The sequence below is a fragment of the Perkinsus marinus genome, assembly GCF_000006405.1.
Source record: "Perkinsus marinus ATCC 50983 genomic scaffold scf_1104296970094, whole genome shotgun sequence".
NCBI lineage: Eukaryota > Perkinsozoa > Perkinsida > Perkinsidae > Perkinsus > Perkinsus marinus.
Genome location: NW_003202570.1, coordinates 139,523 through 161,741, shown reverse-complemented (window position 1 = coordinate 161,741; position 22,219 = coordinate 139,523). Strand labels below are relative to the sequence as shown.

The window sequence follows — 22,219 nt, the reverse complement described above, 5'->3', positions numbered from 1 at the left end:
CTGCCGATCTGGCTCAAACGCCACAGAGTTGCATCCGCCACTATAAGATTCACTATTCCGACCACATGATCACGAAATGATGTGGAAACTGACGATTTGTGCAGGGGAGGACCTCTCTGTGAGGCGCCGATCCGGCTCGAAGGCTGCAGAGTTGAATCCGCCACTATAAGATTCACTATCCTAACCACATGATAAAGAAATGATGTGGAGTTTGATGATTTGTGCAGTGGAGAACCCCTTTAAAAGCTGCCGATCTGGCTCAAACGCCACAGAGTTGCATCCGCCACTATAAGATTCACTATTCCGACCACATGATCACGAAATGATGTGGAAACTGACGATTTGTGCAGGGGAGGACCTCTCTGTGAGGCGCCGATCCGGCTCGAAGGCTGCAGAGTTGAATCCACCTCTACAATTTTTACTATTCCGACCACAAGACAAAGAAATGATGTGGAAACTGACGATTTGTGCAGGGGAAGACCTCTCTGCGAGGCGCCGATCCGGCTCGAAGGCTGCAGAGTTGAATCCACCTCTACAATTTTTACTATTCCGACCACAAGATGAAGAAATGATGTGGAAACTGACGATTTGTGCTGGGGAAGACCTCTCTGTGAGGCGCCGATCCGGCTCGAAGGCTGCAGAGTTGAATCCACCACTACAAAATTTACTATCTCGACTACATGATAAAGAGATGATGTGGAAACTGACGATTTGTGCAGGGGAGGACCTCTTCAAAAGGCGCCGGTCCGCCTCGAAGGCCAGAGAGTTAAACCCACCACTATAAGATTTACTACCCCGACCACACGATCAAGAAATGATGTGGAAATTGATGATTTATGCAGGGGAGGACCTCTCTGTGAGGCGCCGATCGGGCTCGAAGGCCAGAGAGTTGAATCCACCTCTACAATTTTTACTATTCCGACCACAAGATAAAGAAATGATGTGGAAACTGACGATTTGTGCAGGGGAAGACCTCTCTGCGAGGCGCCGATCCGGCTCGAAGGCTGCAGAGTTGAATCCACCACTATAAGATTCACCATCCTAACCACATGATAAAGAAATAATGTGGAGTTTGATGATTTGTGCAGTGGAGAACCTCTTTAAAAGCTGCCGATCTGGCTCAAACGCCACAGAGTTGCATCCGCCACTATAAGATTCACTATTCCGACCACATGATCACGAAATGATGTGGAAACTGACGATTTGTGCAGGGGAGGACCTCTCTGTGAGGCGCCGATCCGGCTCGAAGGCTGCAGAGTTGAATCCACCTCTACAATTTTTACTATTCCGACCACAAGATGAAGAAATGGTGTGGAAACTGACGATTTGTGCAGGGGAAGACCTCTCTGTGAGGCGCCAATCCAGCTCGAAGGCTGCAGAGTTGAATCCACCACTATAAGATTCACTATCCTAACCACATGATAAAGAAATAATGTGGAGTTTGATGATTTGTGCAGTGGAGAACCTCTTTAAAAGCTGCCGATCTGGCTCAAACGCCACAGAGTTGCATCCGCCAATATAAGATTCACTATTCCGACCACATGATCACGAAATGATGTGGAAACTGACGATTTGTGCAGGGGAGGACCTCTCTGTGAGGCGCCGATCCGGATCGAAGGCCAGAGAGTTGAATCCGCCTATATAAGTTTTACTATTCCGACCACAAGATAAAAAATGATGTGGAAACTTGCGATTTGTGCAGCGGAGGACCTCTTGAGAAGGCGCCGATCCGGCCCGGAGGCCAGAGAGTTGAATCCACCACTATAAAATTTACTATCTCGACTACATGATAAAGAGATGATGTGGAAGCTGACGATTTGTGCAGGGGAGGACCTCTTTTAAAGGCGCCGGTCCGCCTCGAAGGCCAGAGAGTTAAATCCACCACTATAAGATTCACTATTCCGACCACATGATCACGAAATGATGTGGAAACTGACGATTTGTGCAGGGGAGGACCTCTCTGTGAGGCGCCGATCCGGCTCGAAGGCTGCAGAGTTGAATCCACCTCTACAATTTTTACTATTCCGACCACAAGATGAAGAAATGGTGTGGAAACTGACGATTTGTGCAGGGGAAGACCTCTCTGTGAGGCGCCAATCCAGCTCGAAGGCTGCAGAGTTGAATCCACCACTATAAGATTCACTATCCTAACCACATGATAAAGAAATAATGTGGAGTTTGATGATTTGTGCAGTGGAGAACCTCTTTAAAAGCTGCCGATCTGGCTCAAACGCCACAGAGTTGCATCCGCCACTATAAGATTCACTATTCCGACCACATGATCACGAAATGATGTGGAAACTGACGATTTGTGCAGGGGAGGACCTCTCTGTGAGGCGCCGATCCGGCTCGAAGGCTGCAGAGTTGCATCCACTACTATAGCATTCGCTACTCCGACCACAAGATAAAGAAATGGTGTGGAAACTGACGATTTGTGCAGGAGAGGATCTCTCTGTGGGGCGCCGATCCGGTTCGGAGGCTGCAGAGTTGCACCGTCCACTATAAGATTCACTATTCCGACCATATGATCACGAAATGATGTGGAAATTGACCATTTGTGCAGTTTTCGACAGTGAAGGTCCGAGTCGGCTGTGGCCATCACTTCCAATCCAGTCACCCTTGACAACACAACTCTAGCGAAAGAACGAGTACAGTATTGACTCGAATGAGCAAAATAACTTTGGAAACCAAAGAATGTGCTTAGCTAGGCTAGCTGGACATAAGTGGATCATCTAGCTTGGACATACACTCGTGTGTGAATGATCCAGCAAAGAACACTCCAGTGAAGAGGGGAGTCCACTACAAACAAAATTGGTAAGTCAATCCTAATTAAGAAGAGTAGCCGCAGAGTCAGAATTGAGAGAGTCGTCTCATTTGCCGGCTAGATCCTGAGTCTTCAAAGAGTCGGGGTCACCTGACATACAGGGGTATTGTGCAGTCCAGTAGGCCCGTCATGGGCCCATGCAAAGTGTTGTAATCCTGTCAGTGCTATACTGGTAGTCATCTTCGAATTTAATCCAGCTCGGTAACATCTTTGATGTCATCGGCAGCTTCAATAACAGCCGACGTGTCGAATTTGATCTGAATTCAATGAGATTAATCCCATTAGTAGCAGTATGACAGCGACTTACTTCGACATCTGCCTCCTTATTGAATTTCGAATGAGCTCGAAGGACCTTGCCGTTACGGAAGTAGTATATGGCCCCAATTTGGATGGAGTCGTGGAATATATGGGCCGCCTACGCCGAGCATGCTTTGGAACGCTCAACCAGGTAGTCAAGGACTACCTCATCGAAGAACAGCAGCTTGACTGTATTTGAGTCTTCATCCGAGATGTGGGCGTGAAACAGCTCTCCGGTAGATATACCGAAAATTTCCGATTTGCTGACGACTCGACCCCGCAAGCACCAGCTGAGCAGAATGATTCTAGAAGAACAGACAGTCTGTCTGAGAGGCGTTTCCCCAAATTGTTATCGCACAGTCGAAATGTTACTTACTCAGTGGAACCCACTCGAAGATTGCTAATTAGCGTCCTCGAATAAGGTTGGCTGGTGCGGCGCACGGACGCTCTTCTAGGGTGAGGACTCTTGAGAGTCAAGCGAGAACCTTCCTTGACGCCGAGACGCATGTGAGGCTGAGGGCTCCTGAAACTCGAAGAAGCTTCTTTCTAGATGCCGAAATCTACATGACTGCTTGACCACCTTGGGCCTGGACTTCCGCGATCTTGAGGAAGTTCTTCCTTGAGGGCGAATTCGTCGTGGCTGCTTTGGCGAGTGCTCGCTGTGGAAGCGGTGGAGAAGCGACGATTGCATGTGCGAGTACTGGCACCTTGACGACAGGAGATATCAACAGGGTAATACACGGTGACCCATGGTACCGTAGGCCGGGCGATTATTCACCGTACTAATGGCTCGATCGATAGACTCGACAATATCCTGACGGAGCTCAGTCAGTAGGCGCACGAGGAGACGTTGGGGAGAAGGTTGTGTATCGCTCATAGGTTGAGGGGGTTGTAGCAATTCTCTTATTTGCACGGCAATTTGCGCACTGTGTGCATGCGTACAGACCTGAACGCAAGTACAATTCACAGTGTGTATCCTCTACAGTTCACCCGAGCAGCAATTATGCCTAAGAATCAGAGTCTGCGAAAGCGGGACGCGGTGCGGGCTCTGATGAAGATGATCCACGATCGGCAGCTGTGCGTCTCCGTAACTGAGTTGCATATTATGCGAAGCCTGCGGCCGCCGAGCCGAGTGGCGGATTTGGCCTCTCGGTGGTGCAGCCTGATAAGATCGTGGGACGCTTTCGCCGGTCCTCATTCACAGCCACGTCTTCTCGGCCTTGCCATTCGGGCGAGAGATATTTCTAGCATCAGGGGTCATTGTTTGAAGCGGTTGGGACGCTATTATGCGCGATGGTGTGATGTAAACCTGCGACAGTGCGACTCAAAACAGTCGTGCAGTAGTCCAGCCTACGAGCTAGAGGTGGAGTTGCTTCCCGTGTCAGTGAGACTTCCCTGCCCCTATATAGGTTCCTCCAGAGGACGTCGTTCCCGAACTGCAATCCTCGGAGTCGAACGTTGGAGCTTCGGAATTAGCAGTTGTTGATGAATCTACTCCGAGGAGAGTGAGTCGAGTATGTTAATGAACTCAAGTTTCAGAGCTCTTTTATAGGATCTTCGAAGCTCGTTTTCACTTTTTCATTGCTGTTTTTTTAGTCGCTTCTCCGCCACCTCTCGCAATACTCGCGAAAGGTCCCACCTTAGGTATTGGATGGAGAACGCAATGATGGTTCCGCTTTACCTGACGAACAGACTTCGGATCGAGCCGCCACTTCGAGGATTATCACTAGTCTACATTTCCCCACCTACTACAGGAATATATTTGACCAATTCAAGAAGTAATGGTAGTCGACAGTGAGTGTGGATAGCAGTGCCTCTATCAGACTGGATAAGGCTCTTTCGCAGTTCCGAAAACGTAAACGAACACCCTTTTACTTACTGCTCAGGGCTAAAATTGAGCGAGAGACCAGAAAAAAATTCTCAAAGGTAAGCCAAGTCCTTGACGAGTGCTACAGTGAGTATGTGAGGAGTGATTCAGTGCCGATTGCTCCAAGTCATCTTCGCAGCTGATGGACTTCTTGAACTCGAGTGGATAGAAGAAAAATGCATCCTGAATGCAGGGGGGGTCAGCTCGCTAAGGCAGCTTGTTGTGATACAGAAGGATTCCTCTGGTTGGAATGCCCAATTGAAGTAGTATATGCAGCGCGATGACAGGTTCCGTGGTAGCTGAGCGAGTCAGTTCGGAGGAGGCACTCAACAGAGCAGCAATTGTCGAATGCAAGCTGAAGCAACTCTTGACTACACAAGTAGGTGCCAAGAGCCGCTCAGCGAGCGCGAACACGAATCGGCATCGCTAATGTGCTCTATTTCTCAGGTAGGACCCCATATTTATACAAAGGATTTAGTTACTAATCTTCCAAATCCAATCCCACAGGTAACCTAAGAAACCTATCACAACGAATGTTTAGTACGCCACGTAGGCTCCATTGCCACCCAATCCCTTCGAGCGCGTTAAATGTTTTGACGTGCACGATACCCTCTCGCAAAACTACCCAACTCTGCCGGCTACATTTTCTTTACGGTTGGCTCCAAACGGCCCGACTGTTGTTTTAGAGATGAGGATCGACGGCGCCCTTTGCCTCTCGGATGGTGATGATGCCGCTATGTTTGGGACATGGTTCCCTCTGTCAAGTCGCTGTATGACTGTTGAGGTTTTTGAAGAGGGCAGACGATATGTATTTGAGAAACTCGGGAGGTCATCGTGGATCAGCTATACGGCGGGTGCTACATCAACGTTACTTTTCGAGACGAATGCTAAAACTGCAGCGAAAAAAGGTGGTGCTGTTTCGAAGCGAGCGTTATCAGCAGACTCGACACCCTGCGTGGCTAATGGCATGATCACTAAATCTTCGAATAGTCGGACGAGGACGGCTGTCCTCGACCTCCCACCAGATTCGTTAGAAGTCCAGCACAAGGATCTATTGAGAGCTATGGGCCTACGTTTGGCTCGTCATCCAGTTTGCGGTCGTATCCTCGTGGCAGATAGGTATTTCGATGGAGGAGATACTATAATCCATTCGAAGGTGTCCCGATATTTCGGGCATGAGTTGACAGCATTCGACGCCTTACAACAGCCTGGCCACCCCAAGGATGCGCTGGTACTGGTACCTCAGGAGCAAAATGGTTCTGCATTTCTCTATTATAACCGCTCTACTTTCAGTTGGCAGGATCCCATAGGCAGTGGCGATATATGGTACCTGGTGAATCATTCTACCAATGCCAACACTAGGCTACATGCTTCCACTGCCGGGTTATCGTTCAAAGCATTAAGGAAGATTCTCAGGGGCGAGCCAATCACTTGGAGATATCCAATTGAATATTTCACCAGTGACGACCAAATTATTGACCTCCCAAGATTTATTAATGTACATGCATAGCTCCGTTGATACAGCCTGTTGAGACATGACTCGTGTAATATGAGTATGGTTGGCATCATCCTCAAGCCTTATGTTGAGGTCTTAGCCGATATGCACGGACCAACTTTTCTTTGCACTTTCGTTGATGCTTAGAGTTTTTAGAGATGGAGGATTAAATGAAGGATTATGATATTCTTCGATGCAGTGGGCTTGATTTTACTTGTTCTATACAGCTCGTTCGCTTAATAGGCCGCTCACAAATTCTACAACCGATTGCAAGCCGGTAGTGAATATCTCGTACGTATTGGAGTTAAGAAGCCAGCGAGCCAGATATATAACGAAGGCGCTGTGCTGGAGGTGAGATCAGTGCCATGCAGGAAAATAGCCGAATATTGCCGCTATGCGCGCAGATAAAGTTCGGAATCAATGCGATTATCGAGAAGGTAGAGTGAGGCGAAGATACCAGATAGCAGATATTTCTTTCTAACAGACTTAAACATGGTGATTACCAGTACAATGATCTTATACTCGTAGTTTTCGTAACTACTTAATTCAGTTCGATTTTAACAATCAAGTTGAAGCTCAATCAATCGAGTTGGTGTTTATGCTTCTCAATAAGCCCAGTCATTTCGTATGTGGGGTGTCGAACACGAGAATTGTGTTTCAAGTGGATTTCTGAGGGTTTCATTTCTCGAAGTCTCCAACACAGAGGCGAATAAGTTTGAATTGGTTGGCTCAATAAAGCGATAAGAGGCATCAAACGGGCCAAATCCTGAGAAGTGCTCGCTGCATTACTCTCCACCATGTGTTACAACTCTTGGCAGCAACTCAATATAGGAGGAATCAGAAATAATAGGAAACTACTTTGTTGATAACGTCAAACTAATACAGTCACGGTGACACCAGTGCAACTTGGAACGCGCAGCGACATGTGATATGTCGCTATGCCGATATGTCCTTCCGTAGCCTATCATACTCTACATCATCATTAGTGTTGAATGCTGCTTTCAATGCCTCCTTTAAGGCACTACGCTCACTAGATGATAGGAGGTCAGTACCTATTAATATTGATGAGCATTATGAGCAACTCCTTCATCATCGTCATTACTACTACCATTAGATGAATATCCTACAGTTGATAATACATCTACTAATGATCATAGGGATAACTCCTTACCTCTACTACCTGATGGGGGGGAAGGATACCTCTATAAGGATCCTAGAATTAGTATTACGTATAGCATGTAATAGAGCAGGCATTAGCTCTACTGATGGTGTTATACTGATCATAGTAGTACTAGGAGTAGCATTAGCAACAATACCACTCCTATGATGAACTATTGATGCTAGATACAGTTCAAGGACGTCTGCTAAGTGCTGATGAGGTAGAGTATTGAGGATATTGGCAAGTACCTATTATTACTATGCCCACTACTATAACCCATAGTAAGACCTTATTCTGCATACCATCTAGTATAGGTGAAGCATAGGGTATAAGCCTCTTATCGATACCCTTCTCAGGTGTATTAAGTCTATTGTAAACACTAGATAGAGTCTCTATCAATATCCCAACATCACTATGAGTTAGCCTAATGTTATTGATAGGAATACTACTACCAGTAATAGGTTTGGGTATTATTACTCTCTCATCCTGTTTGTAACCTCCCTCACAGAAACCTGTAGTAACTGCTGTACTTTAGGATGATCTAATCCTGTTGGGCGTAATAGTATCTGCATACTAGTGAACACCTTAATGGAGGGGGCTGCTTACCACATGCAATAGTTTACAATGGTGTGGTATGGTGAGTGTATACTCCTGATGATGGGTTCGATTAGTGTATTGATAACGGTCACTATCTTGGCCTGTTAAATTGGGCATTACCATATCTAGTATAGGTGATAATTGATTGAGTGAGTGTCGAGTTGGTTTGTATGCCTCTCAATAAGCCCAGTCATTTCGTATGTGGGGTGTCGAACACGAGAATTGTGTTTCAAGCGGATTTCTGAGGGTTTCATTTCTCGAAGTCTCCAACACAGAGGCACACAGGGTTTTTTGATGACTAGATCCATGTATATTAACTTAGCGATATACACATCGCATGTGTATTAACACATTTTTGTAGACCATGATCAACCGCAACACAGGGCGGGATGAAGAGATAGTGAAGGGCGGAACAAGAAATGTAGTGGGCTGAATCAGGAAAATTGGGGGCGGAGCGAGAAGAATCGCGGGCGGCGCGCAGCAAGCGCGCACAAGGGCGTGTCCAAACACTGTCACTAAACTTTGTGTCCTAAATCACTAAATTTCAGCGCGCGCCCTCATAGTCGATATAATGCGCGACTTCGTTTCAACGGCGTTAGAGACCGAAGGGAAACAAGTGAACCAAAAACCGAAGGGAAACAGATGAACCAGAAACCCGAAGGGAAACAGATGAACCAGAAACCCGAAGGGAAGCAAGTTAACGAAAAGGGTTCAGCGGGCCAGGCGGATCTGTCTCAAGTCCATGTCTCACTGGGCAAACTCGACACTCGTTTTGTGAGCTACATTTTGATTTACCTTCCAAGTTTTTTGAGCTGCGAAACCCAACACTATATCATTCACCATGCACTGCATACAGATCACTATACTTCGAACAGTATGACTCATCGAGGATCACTTATTAATGATGCTGATGGGCTTCTCGAGCTTCGGTCGACCACAGGAGTGGTGGAAAGTTGGTGTACTTGCACTTGATTCCTCAACTTGGGGACTTGTCAGCGAAACTTTTGACCTGAATTATTGAGTGGAAAGTGAATTCATCAATGCATTACGAGTTGAGTTGTTGGTTTTGCGGGTTGACAGAGAAGTAATCGGCTGATAAAAGTTATTATCCTCTGATTATTAGATGATAAAAGTGTCTTGGCTTCCACGGCAATGCATTTTTCCGGGAAAAAAAGCACGGTTACCGTGCCACGGTAGGTAAAGGGAAGACTAAGTACCGATGCCAGACCTCTCGAAGACTTTTTCTCTGACGTGTCGTTAACCCTGTTGGATCTTTGTGGAACCTGGCAATTAATAGCAGTTGATATAACCTCCGTCTCAAGTCTTGACACGCGAGATTTTTCACCCACTTAATCGAACAACTGTTCAGCCAGTTTTTGTTGATACCATTCGCGTGGAGGAAGGTTTGAGCAGTCTCTCCGACGTAGGAGTGTCTCTCCTCTCGTCAAAAGATAACCACTTACGCTGACGGAGGGGAATCCAGCGGTAGCGGGTAGTAATAGCAAGACCATACCTCATGCGGGAAAGGCCTGCACGGCCTATAATAATAGCGGTTAGTCGGGTTATACGTTTGTCAATCCATACACCTGGAAACTGTGTGAAGGATGTTCTTTTTCTTAACCTTAGGCGCGCATAAACCGATCACAGGGGAGCGCGCGCCTAATTTAGTGGTTTAGGACACAAAGTTTAGTGACACGGTTTGTTTGCGCCTCACACAAGTTGAACAGTTCAATTTGAACTTGTCAAGTTCAACCCTTCAAGAGTTGATAAAGTTACTTTTTGTGAGAACTGGTGGAACCCCGTCGCTACATTCTTGGGGTCGCTAATCTTGAAAAGGCTTGATGGTGAATGGAATAATATAGTTGAAGTTCAACTGTCGAGCTATGGCAGGTCCTGCGGCAGGAGTCCTGGACTTCTGCCGCAATACGAGGATGTGCGGTTCTTTGAGAACTGAACTCAATAGGGAGATGTGAATTTTATGACATATCAGCATTGCACGTGAACGACTTCGGCATGTAGCATAGCCGTTGTAAGGCATTAGTCGAGATTATCAGCTGAGCTGATTCAGCTCGCTTCTTTGTGCCGCGGCGGCACTGCCGCCTAGATGTACCATGAGGAGGAGATTGCTTGAAACCTTCAAAGCACAGTTGTTTGCACAATATTTGCGGTAAGAGAGGGGTCAGGTCGATCATGAAAATCTTTCATGATGGGATCCGGTATTTCGGATGGTGACGAATTTGTATCGGATGTAAATTGTGTATAGAAGGCTAGTGATATCAGCAAGGCCGAGCTCGACTTCGTCGTTGCAACTTGTGCACAGCAGGGAATCAGTGTTGAAAGTATTTTTGTTTCCGTTTATGGAAGTCCAAGTATGGGGTGTATTGTATATGAGGCAAGCTATTTGAGATACTAATAATAATATCTAGCGAAGATAGTGACATTATAATCCCAGTAGCAGGAGCGTATGAGGACAATGGGCTAGGTTAAGTTATTCAAACATATTCAACTTGAATATGGTTCCGTCCGCGTGCACGGTAACATCGGAAAAGTGGGATGCCGTGAATTCAGGGGCTAAGGGTACTAGACTCCTCCCATAGTACTATCAATCGAATCAAATGAATTGATGCAGGTTTACACCTCCAAGCTGTGCCATCCGTTCACTGGAGAGAGAAGTTAGGGTTATCTCGAGGCCTTTTGACCCACATATAGCTGCGGCATACAGGAGCGAGAACGTCTTGCCACTCCCTGGGGCTCCGCAAGCAATATTTCCTCGAGTTAAAGCAGATCGTACTGCCATAAATCGAAAGGTTGTATTGGGAAAGATAAGCACTTGGGCTTGTTACGCATACGATTCCTCGCTTTGTGTACGCGAACGCCCGAGAACGCCAGCTTGCTGATATTCACTTCCATGTCTAACGCTTGAACCACCATACGCCGTGGTGTAGCAACTACACTTTTTTTGTGTAACTGTTATACCAACAGGTATCATTTTCCATTCAGTCTTTTCCCGGTAAGTCTTACCCGGTGATCCTAGAAGTTCACTGTCATCCCCGATTAGAGTTACTGTCAGTTATTTACTGATAGGTTGCAGAAGCTCATCTGATCAACTTCATTCATATTGTTACTGTATCAATACAAGTGTACACTTAGATTCTGTGAACTATAGAGTAGTGGAGTGTGGGCGGAAATTCCGCCGCGGAATTCGAGGTCAATGTCAATAATTGCTGAGCTTCGGTGTCTCGAATATCATAGCCATGGGTATTCTGATACAATACAAGTATACACGTAGATTCTATGAACTATAGAGTAGTGACGCAATACGAGGCTGCGCGGTTCTTTGAGAACTGAACTCAATAGAGAGATGTGAATTTTATGACATATCAGCATTGCACGTGAACGACTTCGGCATGTAGCATAGCCGTTGTAAGGCATTAGTCGAGATTATCAGCTGAGCTGACTCAGCTCGCTTCTTTGTGCCGCGGCGGCACTGCCGCCTAGATGTACCATGAGGAGGAGATTGTTTGAAACCTTCAAGCACAGTTGTTTGTACAATATTTGCGGTAAGAGAGGGGTCAGGTCGATCATGAAAATCTTTCATCATGGGATCCGGTATTTCGGATGGTGACGAATTTGTATCGGATATAAATTGTATATAGAAGGCTAGTAATATCAGCAAGGCCAAGCTCGACTTCGTCGTTGCAACTTGTGCACAGCAGGGAATCAGTGTTGAAAGTATTTTTGTTTCCGTTTATGGAAGTCCAAGCATGGGGTGTATTGTATATGAGGCAAGCTATTTGAGATACTAATAATAATATCTAGCGAAGATAGTGACATTATCATTTTCGATACTTTGTATCGAAAATGACCTTTCGAATAGGTCCCAGTAGCAGGAGCGTATGAGGACAATGGGCTAGGTTGAATTATTCAAACATATTCAACTTGAATATGGTTCCGTCCGCGTGCACGGTAACATCGGAAAAGTGGGATGCCGTGAATTCAGGGGCTAAGGGTACTAGACTCCTCCCATAGTACTATCAATCGAATCAAATGAATTGATGCAGGTTTACACCTCCAAGCTGTGCCATCCGTTCACTGGAGAGAGAAGTTAGGGTTATTTCGAGGCCTTTTGACTCACATATAGCTGCGGCATACAGGAGCGAGAACGTCTTGCCACTCCCTGGGGCTCTGCAAGCAATATTTCCTCGAGTTAAAGGAGATCGAGATTCTATGAACTATAGAGTAATGGAGTGTGGATGAAATTTGAGGTCAATGTCAATAATTGCTGAACGTCGGTGTCCCCGGCATCATATCCAATGGATATTATCCATTGCTATTCTGATACAATAGTATTGTATTTCGTCACAGTTTGGAGGTCATCATTATTTCTAGGGTAGAGTACGCCGATAGTTCTACCAACAGCTTGGACTCGATTCAACCCTCTAGCCAACTGATATCCGAAGCTACCCGGACTGGATACGAAGCCGTGAGGACTCTTCTGGAGACCGATCAGCCGGCAGTCTTCCCCGACGCTCTTACTTCGAAGATGGGTCGTGCTGACTGAGCACTGCTCAGCTCCTTCTCGCAAGATGAAGGAAATTTGTCGAGGCATGGAGTACCATTAGTGAGCACCTAAACTGGCTTGTAACGTCTACTTTGGTGGAATGGTCACTGGATAGGACCCGCGGGACATCATCTACTTCGACTGTCGAAGTTCGACATAAAAATGTCCAAAGTTGGCGTTTTTAGAAACCGCCAATCAAATTGAACGTTCATACAATGGAGAACCGACGTAAGCAAAATTTACTTACGTCGGTTCTCCATTATATGTGAGCTCCGTATATAAACGAGCTATGTGAACGGGCCTTTTCGTGCCCGCTACTCTACATCATGTTCTGCAATCACAGTTACTGTAATTCCGGAATTCTCTATGACGATCTGGCAGAACGGTTCTGCTTCCCTGTGCTTATTCTTTTTCATCCAATCGCGGGAGTTTGTACTTAGCTTAGCTAAGTACAAAGCTAAATTAGGTAATAGCTATGTACGGGATGAAGCTCAAGCTTCACCCCCTCATATTGTCTTATAGTTCCGTTCACATGCACCGCGATATCGTCCACTGGGAATTTGAACACCGATAACCGGTATTTAGCAGATTCGAAGACAAATTCGTGAAGGCAAAACCTAGGGATGCACGAAGTGGTACTGGTCCAGTATTACTGGACTGTCCAGTCTGGACACTAACTGGCTACCCTGGTGACCAATCTGGACACCAGGGTAGCTCCAGTGACTGGAGCTCACACGAACAAGATGGCGGGGGATGACGGGGAAATGATTGTTTATGACATATCATTGATATGTCTAAGACTAACATAGGAGGACTCATGCAATCCATGCTCAGCAGTTCGGGCTTTAGTACAATTCGAAGTGCTGCGAGTCGTAATGTAGTTTCACTCGGTATGACTAACTGTGTGCTGAACAATTTAACACCGCAATTGCAGTCGTGTACGCAAAAATGGCGTGGCACGCCAGGCGTGCGCTACAGGAACGCCGCTAGTAGTGGTGTAAATTACACCGTGTAATACGTAATAGCCACGTAATAGTAGCAATATGCTACTATTACGGGGCTATGCAAAATTAGCGTCGTTAATGTTAACTTGCATAGTCTACTCAGTATTCGAGGCTCGAATTTCGAGCGTCACGCGGTATGTTCGCAGTGCAGTTGAATTTTCGATAATGCTACTCAATCGCCGATCCTGGCTGATGCATGATTACCATCACCGTCTGTTGATGTTATTATGGTGAGTAAGCATGAATGTATGGTGAGCACTCATTCCGGAATCCGGATGATCTGCCATAGTCACCTGGCTCGAGCTTCGCGGACGAAATTCGAGCGTCGAATGCTTCCGAGTCGAATGCTTCGCGCTCAGGTGCTTCCTGTTCGAGTGTTTCCTGTTGGAGGATTCCTGGTTGAGAGCTTCCTGGTTGAAAGCTTCCTGGTTGTGTGCTTCCTGGTTGAGAGCTTCCTGGATGAGAGCCTCCTGGTTGAGAGCCTCGTGGTTAAGAGCTTTCTGGGTGAGAGCTTTCTGGTTGATAGTTCCCTGGTTCCTGTCCTCCGCCGAAAGTTCCTCAGCAGCATTGCGCCTTCGACATCGCTCATGAGTTCAGTTATGCCTTCATCAGGCGAGAGATTCGTCCAACTCTTGTCTTCGATTCCAGCAAAGAGGACTGAGACTCTCAATTTGAGACGTGCTAGCTAACGATCTTCTCTAAAGTTTAAAATAGTGTATCTATATATCGTATGTGAACTGATCACTGATGAGCAACTGAAATTTCCCGACTGAGACCGATTCCCTTGTTCTCCTGGCAGCAGGTCTACTTGATACTTATTTGATGTGATAAGGTTTTAGTTTGCTCGTTATTGACTTGTTGTACTTCCAAATCAGCGCCTTTCCTTTAGGCGCAACAATCTACCATTTTGTTTACCTGTCGTTCCTACCCATAGATTAATACCTGGCGAGTCAGATTGTTGTGTCGTCTGGGCGAGCGAGAATTTCAAGATGATGTCCTCCCAGCAACTTGCAGTCAAGTAGCAGAATTTATCCCGTTACCAGAGGAAATGCGCTTCGTTTCTTTACATATACTAGCTGCCAATCTCACTCCTACTTGCTGCGTCTGAGTCGTATTTGTAGTTCCTTGTACTTATTGGTGATGGCCAAGTCGATCCGTTCTAAGGTCAAGAAGCGCTTCAGAACCTGTAAGAGGCAGTTGGTGAGCGCCACCATCGATAAGAAACGACTCCAGGACACCAACCAGAGGTTGCGAGAAGTCGCCAGTGGTAGTCGGTGGGTATAGGGCTCAGAATCAAGGCGGTGTGGGAAAATATGCACCACATGTGTTGCTGACGATATAATAATTTTTGGGAGTTTTCGCACACTTCTACCCGAATTCGTGTATAAACTTCCATAATTGGTGGGGAAACTCCTGGGATCAGCTGAGGAACGCGAACCTGTATTCCTCCAACACTGCTATGTGTAGGTGTCTTTGTGAAACCTGCTATGCCGAAGAACGCTTTCCTCTATCCGGACGATCCAGAGGCGGCTTTCCCTAAGGTAACTGGATGAGCGATTCGGAAGTGGTATAAGGAAGAATTTAGGTTATTGTGGCGAAGCCTTTGGATTTCCGGAGTGAAGCGATGCCTCATAGTGGTTACGCTATCACTGGTAACCGTAGAAAGTAATACCACTCCTTTGTCATCTCTTCTTCGAGTGTTATGAAGGTATGTCGCCTCGGAACTCGAGAGCATCCCTAAGGTTGTCGTTGGTGACGATATCGGCGGCTCTGTGAGAGCTAAGTTGGCTTTTGTACAAAAGCGTAACGACGATGACACTGAAATGGGAGCTCCTCGGAGCGTCTCTGCGCCTGTCCCAGCTACAGGTGTTGTCACGCAGGTAGTGAAAGGACTCCTTAGTGCTGTGGGAATGGCGTTTTTATAGGGCGACTTGTCGAAGGTAGTCGAGAAGGAGAAGAGCCAAGGTAGGATAGGTGCTTATTAGACAGAGAATCATTGCTGCTGTATTTTATCACCATTTCATGTCATTAGTTCGATAAGCCTATGTCGCGCGCAACAGTGTCTGCAGCAATGATGAGCAATTGTCTCGTAGGTGTTAATGTTAAGTTCCAACTGGTGGTACCGTCCGTGGTGTCAAAGCTTCCTAAGAGTCAGAAGCGTAGTAGAGATCGCACATCGCTTAAGACGAGACGAGGAGCTGATCGTCGCTAGGTAGTGAGGTGCTTGGGAGGTGTTCAAGTTCGAGTACGACTTGCCTTTTTTTAGGTTGTATATTGTCCCAACGTATGAAATCAGGCGAGCATAACGTTACTTTTCCGACAGTTTGAAATGATAGTGTTCGGTGAAGTCACTCTGGGATGGGGAGGGTAGTGCTGTGCGGTGTGGGAAAATATGTACATGGTCAACTACATGTGTTGGTGGATATATTACAACTCTGAGAGAAAATTTTGCGATTTCTTCATGGATTTTCGTATATTCGTACCGGAATTCGTTTGGAGCTCAGCTGAGGAAATGAAACATATATTCCAAGACTGTTATCGTGACACGTAGTATTAGTGGTAGGAGGACTTGTTACTCTCATTAGCGCCGTGTGGTTATCATGGGATTTGGTGCTTTCGAGGGAGCACGCACAAGTGAGGTTAGTTAAAACACCGATCACCTTGGAAAAGGGATTCTAGCTATCGCGCAGTGTGAGTGATTCGACCCGGTGATACATAGTTTTTTGTCAACATTGCGTAATATGGTAATGCTGCGCCCGCCCCCCCCCCTCGAAACGACAAGGGTTCTGTGCTTTCGTGACCAGAATTGATTGGAAGACCGACGTAGAAGCGGTAGACGGGAGAGTTGGACATACACTAGAGCTAAACGAGTGGTAGTACTTGTTTCACGCTGGCTGTCACCGTTGACGAACACAACGTGGGTAGATGTCGCGCTCGACTGTAGGGTATACCATAGTCGTTGAGTCACCCTGCGCTAAGGGGATGAACAGAGCCATCAGGACAGGATTGTTATCGAGAAACTGTTGCAAGGTAGCCCATGAGCTTACGTTTCGTGATGCCGGATCGCACGATATGAGACACTTCCTGTTGCTATTGTTTTCTGAATTGATTCTGAGCATGTTAGCAGCACAAAATTGCCTGAGTTTGGCTGAGGGGTTTTCGCGATAGTACGGAATAGTGTGACGAGGAAGGAAAGTAGAAGGATATGGGTGCATCGAAGGTATGCGGCGAGGCATACGAGTGGTCTGTGGTGGAGAGAAGGTCTGAGCTTGCAGATAGGAAAGCAAGTAGTATGGAGCTAGCGGGATGGGGAGGAGTAGATGCTGGGGTTGTAACAAGTCTACAACGAGTAACTTTTTGTGACAACGTCTTGCGGAGGTCCTCTAGATATTATCCTTATGCTGGATGTACCGGTGGGTATAGTTGGTGTAGTATGTCGAGTATGGTTTGGAGCAAGGGAAGGTAATGAGAGAGGTGGAAGAGGCTAGAGAGAATTTCAGAAAGGAGGTACTTGTCGTTAATCAGAGTGCTTCGCGATATACTATGTCAATGGGTTGTGTGCATGGGTCGAAAAGTGGTTGAACATAGGCGTCAATAGTCTGCAATCCGTATTCTATCAGCATTATGATGTACCACCATAATCAGTTGAATAAAATTGGTATCGGCAGTGCATGTAGTTTTGTGTTGTTCGACTAAGTTGGATTTTTGCAGTGTGGGGGGGGGTGTGAGCCGGCTGAGATCCATTGAAATCGCAGGGCTCCTTGAGACGGGTTATAAGCCACGATTCGGCATGACGTAGATTTCGTGTGCATCAGTGATTGGCTCGTATGGCCCGCGGCGCCTATTCAAATGTCGGGGGACTCGCGGGCTTCACTCGAGGGAAGCATGATCACTGTCAGAGGATAAGTGTAAGGCCAGTGGGAATGGTATAAATTCTCTGATGAGTTTTCTTAGATTCTCTCTTTCTTCGCAGTGATGATGATTATTTATTTATATATCGATGCTCGAAGAGCTCGATTACCTTCGCGAGAGGAGGAGCCAATAAGAGGCGCTGGTGAGTGGCTGCCTATTAGGCAGGTGGGGCTGGAGTGTGGTCGCTTGTAGGGTCTGATTTTGCACTGGCTCAAGTGGGCCCGATGATCGACGCTTCGCGGATTAATGTGGAGTTGAGGCCCATAGCTGTTGTGAAGAAGGATAAGTATGGTGAAGAGCAAGGGACAGTGGTAAGAATAAAGTGCGGCCTGCGAGGATCGAACTCGCGACCTTAGGATTATGAGACCTACGCGCTACCTACTGCGCCAAAGCCGCTTGGAATTTTTAGACTTCCGCGTGGCTTTGGTCGAGCCTTTTCCTTTCAGGTTTTGAAGATGAAGCTCACGACACTCGAGAACGAACCAGCTACCACAGAGCCACCAGTTCCCCCCGAGACTTCCCCTTCACCATCGACGCATGCTGTCCCCAAGACCATCGCGACCACCCAAGCGGCCTCGGTGCCGACTCAAGCGCAGTATACGGCTGCGGCTCCTACGAAACCAAATACTACACCGGAGCTGATAGAATTCGAGTTGGTCCCGGTCACGAAGAGCGGTAAAGGGAAGAATGAGGCTGAGCCGAATGGTGATGATGATGCTCGACTTGAGACTGTAGCCAGCGGTGAGGTTGGGAAAGTATCCGGAGAGGTAGTGACCGCTAAGGCGCTGCCGAGTGAGGCACCAAAGGGATCGGCAGTCAACGTGTCTGAGCGGACTCATGAGGTTGATATCGTGGGGAAGATGACTGTAGAGGGTCGAGTGGACCTCCCCTCTGAGAGTAGTGTTGGGAAAGCGACCCGGACGGGGGACAAGAGCGATAGTACGCGTTCCCGAGGGACAGACCGGGAGGTAGAGCAGACAACGAAGAGCATCACGATGCCTCTGGTGAAAGCTTCCGAACCAGCGACTACCTCGTCACCTCGGGCGAACATGGTTGATGATCGAACTGAAGATATGGCCGCGATCGTGGAGCGTCTGGAGAAACTCGAGGCTGAGGTTGGATCTAAAACACAACCACGGAAGGAGTCCAGAGAGGCCAGTGGTGACCAGACGAAGACTTGAGTTGAAATATAATAAGATAGCAGACGCTCTTTCATTTCATACCGCTTGGATTGTTTGTACACTATTTAGCCACACCGGTAGTCTAGGGTTAGTCATATGTCACTTTGGGAAGGGCGAGGTCAATTTAACAGGAATTTGTGTGAGGCGGTCTGCTTGTGAAAGACAATGTGGACAACAGCAGGAAAAGATAATAACGATTGTTCTTCTTCGGGCTGGGAATATCATGAAATTGCTTTCAGTGTGGTCAGAAGAATGCACATGGTCATCTGAATTATGAGAAAATTGTGGGAAATTTTTCGTTGGTTTTCGCGCAATTATATGCGCAAATTTTCTGAAAAATATTTCGAATGTGAACCAGGAGACAAGGAAAATAGTAGCGGGTCGAAAGAGAATAGTCATAGACATATAAAAATACTCCAAAGTTTATGGCATGCTTCCGTGCCTGATTGGTATCTTTGTCAGCGTCAAGTTGGATTCATTAGCACTGGTTCAAATATGAGGGGACAGATTTTGTGTGCAGGCGGCCTGCTGGGGCAGTGAGAATATTCTGATGGAAAACATATCTCACGGCTACTGCATATCACCGCGAATATCGCGTTTTTCACATGGAGTATTACGCCGCTTCACGTAAAACGGGTTGTGAAACTCCAGCTTATTATTCTTGCGATCATTTCGAAGATACTACAGTGTTGCGTTGATGATGATTTGTAACAGGAACTGTTGGAATTAGTATTGGGCTTCCCTTCCTCAGCTGATCTTAGGAGTTTCTCAACTAATTGTGGGAGTTCATAGAGGGAAAAATGGAAGAAGTGTTCACAAAAACAACTAAAATTTTCATCAAAATTTTGGGATTGTCACCGACACAACTAGTTGACCGAATGTATATTTTGCTAAACTGGTTACAGATCTCCCGAAATCATTCTCGGCATTTTAGTCCTGTTTGCTATTGGAATCTTTCACTACGGAAGTTTACGCATTTTGGGTAGGCTAACTTCGCACCCTCAGTGGTGTTTTCTTCCCTATTTGTCTGCAACTTGAGTCAAAAACCTACGGCCCGTCGCTGCTACCATCACGACGGTGATAACTATTGTTTGTACGACTCAATAGGAATGAAAACACGATACGTTGACGTTGCCAATCACAAGAATACTTCCAGTGCTCGTGGGTGGTCCCATCTAGTGCCAAATGTCGTGGGAAACTGCTTCCCTCGAAAATATGGCAACGATAGGAAGAGCGGATCTGATACGTCTGATGGGTGTAGCGAGGAGGGGTTTGAAGTTGTCAAGACTACCGTCAGTGAGTCTCAGCAGCAGAGAGATGATCGAAAACGAGCAGAAGACTTCCTCCTCTTCATGGGTGGGCAGTGTTCGTGATGGAGTGGTATGGTATCGTAATTATTTTCAGATAAGGCGAAAGCTCCACAGCTTGCCCCGTCTCCTCTGCTTAGCCGATCGGCGGTTTCAACGGTAGCGTATTCGGATGAGAAATACCATCAGGAAAAAAAGAAGTATTTCATACTGCTGCTTGTCAGTTCGCGTTGGTCTCCATGAAGTTCCCTTAGGCCGTGTTCTGGTAGAGGGGGGAAGCCACCGTTGTGTACGTCCTCACACTTCCAAAAGGGTAAAGGTGTTCCGAGTCTTGATGTTGGTGAAAAGCATCCTGTTGTTGTTGGCCCCGTCACTACTATATGCCCCGATGAGGCTGATGAAATTATCGGTAAGAAAACGAGAGAATCGACTTGTAGTTTTTTCCTCTTTTTGTGCAGGTGAAACGTTATGCGTGGTCCCACCTTTTCTGAAGGGACATTCTTTGGCAATCAAGATTACATTAAATGATAACATTCCGAAGGTTGATACACGAGACAGTCCTCTGAGCTTCTGTGTTGGGCTTTCTACAGGTAGAGGTCTCCGGTTCGATCCCCGGTGGCGGCATTTTTCAGTTTTAGGACCTCAACTCGAGCAAGAGAGAGGTATAATGATAAGCTTCTGCTCCTCTCGTAGTGAGATTACACATATGCGCCCGAGAAAGGTGTGTTCTAACACCGCGAACTCTCAGTCCACCGAAGTTGAAGCTGTAGTTATCAGCGAATCTCGAGTGAGTAGACGAGGGAGTGGTATTCAATTGAAAGCAAGATATATGTTCGCTTTCCTTAGCTGAGCTTGGGAGTTTTTCACACACTATGGGGTTTCACATACGAGCTAGGGCAGAAGAGTACAGAAACAAAGAAAGAATTCCCCATTCCCCAAAATTTTCTCACATTCTTCATATTGTCATGACCATGCGCATATCTTCCCATACTACTTGGCGCCGTCTCAGGTACTTTTCCATGAAGAACGTCATTACTGGATCATTTGGGGGGAGGGTTTGCTTTTTGCTGTACAGTGTTGTCCCGGTGGAAGCGCTGAAGGTGATCTTCATGTTAGGGTCTTGGCGGCAATGTTGGATCGCGCCTTTTAATGGCGGCTGATACTGCCAGCCCGGAGTATACATTCGGGTATGGCGCTGGAGCCACGAGTGTGAGAGAGAGATATTCTACCGATGAGGTAAGCGCGCTGTTTGGTCATCGGACGTCCCAGGTTCGATTCAGGTTGAGCGCATTTATGTTGCTAGTCGCGGCCCTGCTGGGTGTGCAGTAGAATGGCAACGAGTTGAAGTGAGCTCATCATGGCTCAACTCCCCTGACAGGTGGATCGCCACTCTACTTGTCGTACGTAGGCGTCGTCATCAGATACTCTCGAGCTCTTGGTAAGACTTGCGGTTGGCGTACCGGAGCGCCAACGCCATCACCTTACGAGAAGCCGCAGCTCGACAGATGCCTCCATCGAGTGAATGAAGTGAACCTACTAGCATGTATAGTCGACTCGAGAGAGTGCGCTCTGGGTGAGGCTGTGCGTTCTCTGCTATGATCTTGCAACACTTGCTATGTCGTTTCTCCTAGCGTAGGCCTAGGTGAACAGCTTTAGACGAGTGTTTATATATTTTTTCGAAGATCATTTTCTCATGCTCCAACGTGTGGACATTGTAAAGAGTTCTATTCTGTGCAACACAAGTGGTCGTAACTCTCTGCTACAGGATAAGAACGAATGATCATTAATATCGTCATTCACTGTCAGTATCGCCTAACGAGAATCCCGGCGCATCGCTAGCTGAGCTTGCATGGTGGCTACGATTTGTGTATAGACCTGAGTCGGTCCTCGGCCCTGAGGCTTCTTGCAATGGCGGTAGGTACTTGTAGCAGCATCTCCATCAGGAAGTCTCTCAGGGCTTGGACACGCTATTGAGGTCGAAGGCATTAGATGGTCGGGCCCTCTGCAGAGAGGAT

General features: G+C 46.8%; 6 protein-coding genes and 1 non-coding gene across 7 annotated transcripts; 4 read left to right on the top strand and 3 right to left on the bottom strand.

The window, feature by feature from the left end:
* Positions 1–3,012: 3,012 nt before the first annotated feature.
* Positions 3,013–3,628, bottom strand: Pmar_PMAR018387 (conserved hypothetical protein; the record flags this gene model as incomplete). Its single annotated transcript, XM_002767739.1, has 4 exons — positions 3,013–3,081; positions 3,132–3,239; positions 3,288–3,411; positions 3,498–3,628. The coding sequence occupies 4 exons, from the start codon at positions 3,626–3,628 to the stop codon at positions 3,013–3,015; spliced, it is 432 nt and encodes a 143-aa protein (XP_002767785.1).
* Positions 3,629–3,681: 53 nt separating this feature from the next.
* Positions 3,682–3,998, bottom strand: Pmar_PMAR018386 (hypothetical protein; the record flags this gene model as incomplete). The annotated part of the gene is made up of 2 exons (XM_002767738.1): positions 3,682–3,828; positions 3,861–3,998. 2 exons carry the CDS (start codon positions 3,996–3,998, stop codon positions 3,682–3,684), a joined length of 285 nt encoding a protein of 94 aa, XP_002767784.1.
* Positions 3,999–4,117: 119 nt separating this feature from the next.
* Positions 4,118–5,170, top strand: Pmar_PMAR018385 (hypothetical protein). Its single transcript, XM_002767737.1, has 5 exons — positions 4,118–4,484; positions 4,531–4,626; positions 4,766–4,899; positions 4,945–5,047; positions 5,100–5,170. The coding sequence occupies exons 2-5, from the start codon at positions 4,607–4,609 to the stop codon at positions 5,155–5,157; spliced, it is 315 nt and encodes a 104-aa protein (XP_002767783.1). The 5' UTR covers positions 4,118–4,484; positions 4,531–4,606; the 3' UTR covers positions 5,158–5,170.
* A 9,753-nt stretch (positions 5,171–14,923) lies between these two features.
* Positions 14,924–16,126, top strand: Pmar_PMAR018384 (conserved hypothetical protein). Its single transcript, XM_002767736.1, has 7 exons — positions 14,924–15,071; positions 15,272–15,345; positions 15,390–15,469; positions 15,513–15,684; positions 15,730–15,769; positions 15,898–16,016; positions 16,071–16,126. Exons 1-6 carry the CDS (start codon positions 14,945–14,947, stop codon positions 16,014–16,016), a joined length of 612 nt encoding a protein of 203 aa, XP_002767782.1. The 5' UTR covers positions 14,924–14,944; the 3' UTR covers positions 16,071–16,126.
* Positions 16,127–17,631: 1,505 nt separating this feature from the next.
* Pmar_PMAR018383 (hypothetical protein) lies at positions 17,632–18,897 on the top strand (the record flags this gene model as incomplete). Its single annotated transcript, XM_002767735.1, has 4 exons — positions 17,632–17,712; positions 17,759–17,858; positions 17,909–18,027; positions 18,163–18,897. 4 exons carry the CDS (start codon positions 17,632–17,634, stop codon positions 18,895–18,897), a joined length of 1,035 nt encoding a protein of 344 aa, XP_002767781.1.
* On the bottom strand, positions 18,040–18,112 carry Pmar_PMAR018382. Its single transcript has one exon. It is a non-coding gene; the product is annotated as a tRNA-Met (tRNA).
* A 1,109-nt stretch (positions 18,898–20,006) lies between the features above and the next one.
* Pmar_PMAR018381 (hypothetical protein) lies at positions 20,007–21,803 on the top strand (the record flags this gene model as incomplete). The annotated part of the gene is made up of 9 exons (XM_002767734.1): positions 20,007–20,253; positions 20,302–20,404; positions 20,459–20,613; positions 20,663–20,794; positions 20,843–20,991; positions 21,214–21,273; positions 21,321–21,440; positions 21,485–21,582; positions 21,626–21,803. 9 exons carry the CDS (start codon positions 20,007–20,009, stop codon positions 21,801–21,803), a joined length of 1,242 nt encoding a protein of 413 aa, XP_002767780.1.
* Between the last annotated feature and the right edge of the window lie 416 nt (positions 21,804–22,219).